Below are 9,606 nucleotides of genomic sequence, written 5' to 3' on the forward strand. Positions count from 1 at the left end.
ATTTCATATTTGCTGTTTTGGTACAGTTTTGTATGGCAATCATTGACTTGAAATTAATTTTCGCCATGACTCAATAAATAAAGAGTTAATAGCTTTTAAAGTTTGCAAATGTTGGGTAATTTTATCCAGTAGAACCAAGCTGTTTTCCCACGTGGTCACTTTTCGCTTATTAAATGCTTAAAATACCTGAGGTATGAAGTGTTCATGAGATGTGCTAAACATAATCGCTAAATAGGGCTTAAATCATGCACCAATTTTTTCTTTTTGGCTTTCGTATAATCGCGTGTAGAACACAAATTCGCCAAAAATTGATGAAAATTCCAAATAATAAAAAAGTTGTGAGGGATGGCATGCTTAAAGCAGAATTCTGCCAATATTTCATTTGTTTATAGTTGGCAACACGTGCAGTCATGCACAAAATGAGAACTTCCAAATCTTGTTTACTGACCGGATAAAAATGATCAAATTTTATACCTCGTTAACTTTTTAAAAGCAATTTTCTGGAAAAAGTGAATTAGCTCTTGAGATTCAGCCTGGAAAATTACATTAATACATCAAATTAAAAGATTTTTACTAAATTTTTAAAATGTCCATAGGTGCAGCCAAACCGAAAAGATCCATTCTTTCACTTTCAATGAAAAATCTATCTTCATATCTCTGACTAAGTTTAATATCATATCTAACGTAAGCCTTCCTTCTTCCATTCTTCCATCCAGCCATCGATGTATTTATCAACGTAGATAGACAGATATATCGATCGACAGATAGAAGATATAAAAAGTTTAGATCATTAAAATGTTATTTTCTTGTCAGTCACAATAATATATTGCTTGAAAGTTCTCTCTGCTTAAAACTTTATTTTTCTCTATTTTTCTATCTACCTCTTACTTCAACAAACTTTTAACCATGTAATTCCCCTCATTATTATTTCCCTCTTTCTCTTCACCTCTCACTTCCACTAATCACATGACAGCTTAATGCATCGGCTGACAATAATGTCATTACTCTCCCCCCGCTCTCTCTACTTGTCTTTCTTTAACCTCACCACCAAAACATCACCCCTCTGCTAAACACTATTTGTAACTCGCTTTCTCTATATTACCCACTTCAACTAACTTTTAACCACCTATAACTATTACGTTCCCCTTACCACACGCCATTAGCACATTTCTCTTTCCCCTTCCCTCTCGCTCTTCCTTTCAATTAATCACGTGTCAGCATAACACATTTCGGCCTTAGCGAATTTAAGGGGAGGACGGGGTATGGAGCTAGTCGATTACATCAAGTCCTATAAGGATGAAAAGCAAAGTCGACCTCGTGGGAGTTTGAACTGAGAACATAAAGCCAGGAAAATGCTGCTAAGCATTTTGGACGGCATGCTAACGATTTTGACAGCACGCTGCCTTAACGATTCTGTAATAATAATAATATATTTAATTGGTTACAAGACCCCGACTTGTTGGAGGCAAAATATGAAAACAGAGGAGAGTTTACATCGAATAAAACGAAGAGAACCAATTATAGCCAAGAGCTTGCTGATTAAAAAAAATGTCAGCTTGGGCCTATTTTGCTTTTCTCAGCGATATCAGCAAGAAACGGCAAAAAATAAAACCAACGACAACGAAACCAACAGTACCAAGCCACGCTATTTTTTCAACACCTGTGGATTCTCAGCCTTGTATTAACAACAGATATAGGGTATTCACTTTTACTTCATATTCATTACAGAAGAGTAACAGGTCGTGAATTGCATGAAGACCGCAACTCACCCAAGATATTAACAAACCAGGATATTAAGAAATAAGCAGTAGAATGAGGTGACAGCAATAACGAAAGCAGCGGTGCGTGTTATTTAAGACAGAATACACACAAATATAAAGCAAAATCGGTTAGTTCAACCCACAGTGCATACACACACACACACACACACACACACACACACCTGCGCGTGCGCGTACATACTATATATATATACACACATACATTCACACGTGCGTGTGTGTGTATATATGTATGTAGTATGTATGCATGCCCGCACGTGTGTGTTGTGTATGTGAGTGTGTAAAGCGAAAGAGGGAGAATTTTCATCAATGTTACATGTAATAAGGCATTCCTCGCTTTAGCCCCATTTTCAGTCTCTTGCCGGTGAATCTTTACTGGAATTGTTAGAAATATCAACAGAATCTCCTTCAAATCATAACGTAGTATATTTTAAACACAGGGAAGGCGCATTGAATAACGTAGACGGCCAACAATATACCTAGAGAAAAAAGAAAAACGACGAGTTCATCAATATCAATATGATCAATACTAAAATGGTCTTGATGCTCATAGATCTGCTCGTTAACTAGCTGATCAGAAGCTAAACAACAACAACAACAACAACAACAACAACTACTACTACTACTACTACTACTACTACTACTACTACTACTACTAACACCACCACCGCCACCACCACCACCACCACCACCAACATCAACAACGCTACTACGTTGCTGCTTTCAACTTAACCCTGTTTTAAAGTCCTTTTAAGGTATTTTGTTGCTCTGTTGCTTTATTATATGCCAACATTAAAACACTCTGATGTCCTAGTTAATATACTTGTCTCCTCTTAAGAAGCTCAATTGTAGATAAGATTACTCTGAATTAAACTGACCTGCTTATAATAGAAATGGTTCTAGGCAGAAAAGTCTAAAAATTACAGACTCATCAAAGGCCTCTATATTCACAACCACAGAATATATGAAGTAGCATTGGGCCTCTAGAACAGTGCCTACCCCATTTAACAAACCAACGTATCCCTGACTCAAGACAGCACCGGTTCTAACAGTTCCTGTCTCATGAAACTACTTTTCTAATGCTCGGTGCTAGACCATAAAGATCTTTTTCTTTTTTTTTTTCTCATAGAAGGGCTTTCTCTGACGTTTGTTTCAAGGTCACTTCTTGCTACACTAATTCACATTGCGAAGTTTAACTACTCGTAATTGTTAACTGGACCAAGAACAGCCCTTTTTTTTAATATGCATCTTTCCTCGACTTCATTGTAAGTTAAATCGCTGGAAAATTTTTCTCTGCGAATTCCCTATGGCAAAATATTTTAGACACCAAATGGATAGTAATCATAGTTTTTTCCCGATTTAACATCATGGAAACCTGCTCATGGAAACCTGTATCGGAATTCACTCTGTTGTGAGAACCTGTACAAAGTGTTCGATTTGCTCCGATGCGCAGTTTTTATTGCACCATTCTGTGCGTCCTATCAGTGTTTTTAGAGACGCAAGTAGATGTCGTTCCGCCAGAGAAGACAGATAATTCCCCCAAAATTTCCTTATAAGTTTACTGGATTACCAAAAATCATTGACTTCTAGTGTAGTGAAGTGATTACCTGTAACCCATTAGTTATTTCTTCTCTTCTCCTCCAGATATAGAGTTCTTGTAAATGAGTTCTTACTTTACACCTTTGACTAACGTGGGTTACGGTTAGGGCTTGATCTTGTAAGTTCTATTACAATTCAAGTCCATTCAACTTTCCCAATGTATAAAGAATTATGACGGATTACGAGAGGCCTACTTCATGACTCTGGTATCTGATTAGGTGACTTATATATTGTTGTTGTTACTGCTCCTTAGACATGTGTATATTCTTCACGATATGATTGTCGTACTTTACGCACATACACACAAATATACACACACATACTCCTTATACATATAATCACAGAGCACATATTCATTTCAGTATTGTTGTCAACATTCGTTAAGTAATGGAAGCCAGCTTGGTTGTATGTTCGCTTTACAACCACATTGTTTCAGATTTGATTGTTCTGTGTATTGAGGTCGAATATGTAACAAATGTCTTCAGTAAAATCTTTGAATTGACCAAAACCTTGTGATTGAAATCTGGCAGATGAAAACCATGTTGAAACCAACCGTGCAAGGGACAGACTCAGTTCTTGGGTATTAGATTTAATCCATCTCTCAGTTTAACACCATTACCTGGGTCTTTGGTTGTCTTGCCAATGGAGGCTATTCTGTGACAAGCATTTCATGCTAGGTTTTCCCCATTTCCTTCTACCAGGTCTTTAATTCTGATCTTCCTCTTGTAACTAAGCCATAAAAATAATTTAAAACTAACTCATGTTCTCCATCTTTACAGTGTTTCAAGATGTCCACGTCATGATATTTGTTGGCTTCGGCTTTCTAATGACTTTTCTGAAGAGATACGGTTATGGCAGTGTCGGCTACAATTTCCTGATTGCCGCCTTCATATTGCAATGGTCTACGCTGGTAGGAGGTTATCTGCACGGCAAAGGAAAGACGATTCACGTGGATATATTGAGGTAATAGGTCATTCCTTTCTTACTTCCTCGTATAAATATATGTATGTGTGTGTATGTGGGCATGTGTGTGTGTGAGAGAGAGATGGAGAGAGATGGAGAGAGAGAGGGGTAGAGACAGAGAGGCAGTGATGGAGAGACTGAAGAACGTGTGTGTGTGTGTGTGTGTGTGCGTGCGCGCGTGCATGCTTTAGGAGAGGCGGTAACTGTGTCTGTATAGTACTGGATGATCCAGATTCTGTTCGAAAATTCTATAATTTTGAGCACATCCATTGTTAATTATGAAAAATAATCTTTAAAACTAGATAAAAACTAAGAGAGTTTTGGTCGTTCTGTATTGTTATAAACTTATCTGAATGTAATTTACATGTAATATTTGCATCCGATCTAATAAAACACAATGTGTTTTTGTTCGACTTTAATTTGGCAGTGATAGACTGGAAGAACAAATGGGGCTGATGGGAATGGCAGCTGGAAAGGTTAAAAGCGAGTAAGCAAAAGCGAAAAAATTATAATTACAGTGAGCTGTAGTGGCAGGTTTAGCAATGGCTGGAGTAGCTAGACATTTTTGGCATACGTTTTAACAGAAATTGATTTTCACTTAACTTCATAGTTTATAATTAGAAGGAAAAAAGGAAATAATTGAAAACAAAACACTATGCGTTGATTTTAATTGATAAACATGCACGTGCACACGCACACACACACACACACACACACACGTACACGTAAAAACATCAGTACACAAAAATACACGAACAAACGCACGCACATATACGTGCAGGCACGTACATGTCAAGGCGCACGCATGATGGGTTTTTTTATTTCCTAACTGAATGTTTTACTATGATATTTTATAACAAACAAAACACATTGTCGGTTGTTCTTTTGAAAAATACTCTATAACAAAATAATCCTTTCTGCTGTAACTCTAAGGCATGAAATATTCGGGGAAGTGGATAGTCGATTACATCGACATCAGTATGTTACTGGTATTTAATTTATCGACTTCGAAAAGATGGACAACAAAGTCGACCTCGGCAGAATTTGAAACACTCATACAAAAGAATGAAAATAGCTTAACATTTAATTTCATTGAATTTCGTGCATGGCTGCCTATTGCCGATTATTCACAATCTACAATGAAATCACATGATGCAACACTGACATCCATCGCTGCTGCCGAAGTTTCGGCAACCGGTCTGATCTGACTTTTTATAACATCTTATATTATAAGGTGATTTCTCAAGACGTTTACCTTCGTCTACGATGTTCGAACAGCACATCCAAGTTATATATATATATATCAATATGTATGCATGGAGTTTTAAGCGACGAAAATATTTTGACACGAATTGAATTTAAATGTTGAAGTGAAACTAACGGTTTTTGTGTTCTTAAATGGCTTACAAACATATTCCACGTTGCAATTGTATATATATATATATACATATACCCCCCCTCTCCTCGGACATGAATGACCATGGGATTGCACCTAGACAGTTACCCTCCAAGGCACAAGACGAGGTAAGGTTGTTTAAGGAAGACAAACGGTCGCCCATACATACCCCAGCCTCCCGGCTTCGCACCATCGATGTTATCCAAGGGTAAGCGAACTGGAGCAACGTGAAATAGTCTTGCTCAAGTCCAGGAATCGAACTCACCACTTCAGGATTGTGAACCCGACGCTCTAATCACTGAGCTATGCATCATATTACGTGTGTGTATGTGTGTGTGTATGTGTGTGTGTGTGTGTGTTTGTATGTGTGTGCGTGTGCGTGTGTTTGCGCGTGCGTGAGTGTGTGTTTGTGTATGTATGTATATATACATTTCAAAAGTAAATAAACACCTCTTATTACTGATATGTGTGTCTATTGAAGTTGTATATATAATTGTTTATTTACTTTTGAAATGTATATATACATACATACACAAACACACACACACTCGCGCGCGCGCACACACACATACACACGCACACGTACACGCGTACACATACATATTATTATACACTTATACCTGTGCAGATCCTACCTGGTGCTTCAAACTTTTTAATGAATTGTTATTTTTTCATTTCAGATTACAGTATAGTAATTATTTATAGTAACTACCCATGCCATAACTGCTTGGCAACTGAAGTGGAAATTCTAATAAATTAAAAAGTTTGAAGTACCAGGTAATGTTCGCACAGACAAAACGTATAATGAAGGGTGCCTATGTCTATTTACTTTAAGATATCTGAGTATATGGTTCCAGGTACAATCTCACTGAGTGACATCTTGGGTAAGTATCTTGTATTATAGCCGCGGGCTGACCAAAGCCTTGTGAGTGGATTTGATAGACGGAAACTGAAAAGAAGCTCCAGTATATGTATATATATATATATATATATATATATATATATATATATATATACCGGAGTAAGCACATAAAGGTGAAACAAGGTGGAAAAAAGAATACTCAAATACCAGAGGTAGAGTAATATACTTTATATAAAAGCAGCAGAAATATAGCAAAAGCTGGTACTCAGAGTTTCACGTTCCCGTTCGTTGGACAGTTTTGTTAAAATAGAATAGAAATAACGATATGGTAAAAACTAGTTAAAGGATACACCTTTAAAAATGGATTTGTTTCATTGGTCCTTTCAATTAACGGTCTTAAGCATGCAATGAACAAAATAAACGAATGAATTCAATATAAATTCATCCAATTATAAAAATCGCATGTATACATATGTTTGCGTACATATGTATACATGTGTATATGTGTATTTGTGTGTATATTTACGTCTCACATATCTGTATATGTCTGTATATGTATATAGTCTGTGTGCATCCATCTATGTATTTTGATGTATATATGTATATTAATGGTTTAGTATGCGTATATATTGATGTAAAATATTTATGTAATACAACGTGGAAATTTTAATTTTAGTTTTAATTTTTAATGTATTAATCGAATTAGATTTCGTATATAATTATTTGCAATATGTATTTTGAATCCAGTCTTCTAATTATTTTTTTCCCTCGATTTCTATTATAAGATGAATTTTGAGGGATCGTGGCTTCTTAAAAGCATAACTGACCTCCAACCTTTAGATGAAAATTCGTGCGGTGGTAGACCTAAAGGTGCGAGGTGATTGAGAGATTCAACAGGGTAATGAACAGCGTCATTGGTGTAGAGCACAGTATCAGTTCAGTTGTATGTCTGCCGATCGCCAGGCTGTTGTTCCAGAAGGTGATTGTTTACGCCATCGACTGCGAGACAGCTTTATGTCGCCTCGGGGGTTTCATTCTGTCATGCCCTTGAAGATGCCTCTCGTTGGGCTGCAAGACGGCTTTGTGTCGCCACGGGGGTTTCATTTCGTCGTGCCCTTGAAGATGCCTCCCTTTTCGCTGCAAGACGGCTTTGTGTCGCCTCGGGGGTCTCATTTTGTCGTGCCCTTGCATGTCTTTGTCTTTGCGCGGCTAGACGTCGTTGTGTATCTTCGACAGTCTCCTTATATAAAAATATTTTTAGAGAAGTACTATTGGAAACATTTCTTTAACTTTTAAAAACATTTGGACTAAACATTACTATGAGAAAGGATTATCGCAGAGTATATTCTCTTGACGCTTCCTTCTATTTTGATACTGGATTATTTGAATGATTTCATAAGTCATATGATCATATTAAATACATAAATGTAGCATTCAACCATCCACTCTCGATAATACGGGGATTGTTTAAGAATAATTCAAAAAGAATTTCTAGATTATCTGCTAATAGAAAACTTTTCATATCACATACAAATTATTATAATGCTGTTTTAGCTAGGGATGGATATCGTGATAAAAGTCAATATATACAAGAAGCAGGCATACTCAATACTGTCAATTCCTCCAATAATAATACACATTGTATACCATCGCAACGTTACGGCATGAGAACTTAATCAGATCGAGAATACAGGCCAGGAAAAATTGGTCAATGCAATGAACTACCAATGAAAACGGTTCGCATGTTTCAACCAAGATCGCTGGAAAATGTTTTAATAAATACCATGCTATTTTTAATCGGCGCAACGTGAAGGTATCATACACTAACTCTACTAATCTAAAGGTGGTGCTCCAGCGTGGCCACAGTCACATGACTGAAACAAGTAAAAGAGTAAGCATATGCACCGCATAAACAATAGTAAAATGTGATAACAGTTCAATAACACTCTTACTTGATCTAGCAAACATACCCATCTAAATAGCAACGAATGAGATGTAAACCGCAATGAAAAGCACCAAATACGGCCAAATTGTGATAATAGAAATGATTATGATATAAGTAACACAGTAACAACATCGGAAAATGAAGCCAGAACTACCATATATACAAATAAATATAATAAAAGGTCATGAAGAGAAAAATCAAAATACACATTGATGATCCTCTGCATGGGTGCAGATCTGTATAAATGTACCGTGCACGCAAGGGGAGGGAGGGCCTTATGTTTACATTGGGCTAACGGCGCCAGCTTCAAGAAACATTCAACATTTTTGGCCGATTTTGTTGGCGACTGAAGGATTATAAAATTAAGTAGAACATAACTTGGTCCACAGTACAGCACGCAAAACCAGGAGATGCCGATTCTGCTCCGAGGAATCCCTGCCTATTCTGTGGACCAATGAGACCATTAATAGAATTTCTGAAAGACCCTCAAGATGCCTAAGTGCATATAAATGTACTTTCGCACAGTGCAGTGGGAATGAATGTGAGTAACTGTTAACATAATTTACTTTAAGGTATGGATGAATTAAGTTTAACTTTAACCTTCCCATTCTTATAAACAACAAGTAGCTATTTAACTCACTATGTGAACGTGTGTGCAACAAATCACACGTGTACGTATTCTTACATCTTCGTGGATAATTGTATAAGCGAGTGCACATGCACCATGAAGCTTGCGCGAGGGCATTTATACATCCTTATCCGTTAACGGTTGTTTTTAATACTTTTCTCTTGTATAGCGTGTTCGTTTCTTTTTTGCATCTGTCATTTTATTTTTCATTTTCTATATAAGTGAAGGTATATCCTTTAATTTGCTGATTTTCTTAACACGAAATGAGAAGATACATTGCGGAGGTATTACTTTAACGAGTTATATTTATCTATCACCCGAACAGACACATCTGCACCGTCGGATGCTCCTGAACCAGTTGTTAAGTGTCCAAACAATTCTAGTGATTAGTAAAAATGTTCGTATCTTCTATCTTCCGCCCTTTATATATAT

General features: G+C 36.8%; 1 protein-coding gene across 1 annotated transcript in view; it reads left to right on the forward strand.

Moving 5' to 3' along the window:
• Positions 1-9,606, forward strand: part of LOC106868467 (ammonium transporter Rh type B) — a 67,266-nt gene that overhangs the window by 23,526 nt on the left and 34,134 nt on the right. Inside the window, exons 3-4 of the mRNA XM_014913738.2 lie at positions 4,160-4,343; positions 6,420-6,430. Coding sequence (XP_014769224.1) covers positions 4,160-4,343; positions 6,420-6,430 — 195 coding nt within the window. The remainder of the gene's footprint in view (positions 1-4,159; positions 4,344-6,419; positions 6,431-9,606) is intronic.

This window comes from Octopus bimaculoides, chromosome 20 (assembly GCF_001194135.2).
Source record: "Octopus bimaculoides isolate UCB-OBI-ISO-001 chromosome 20, ASM119413v2, whole genome shotgun sequence".
Taxonomy (NCBI): domain Eukaryota; kingdom Metazoa; phylum Mollusca; class Cephalopoda; order Octopoda; family Octopodidae; genus Octopus; species Octopus bimaculoides.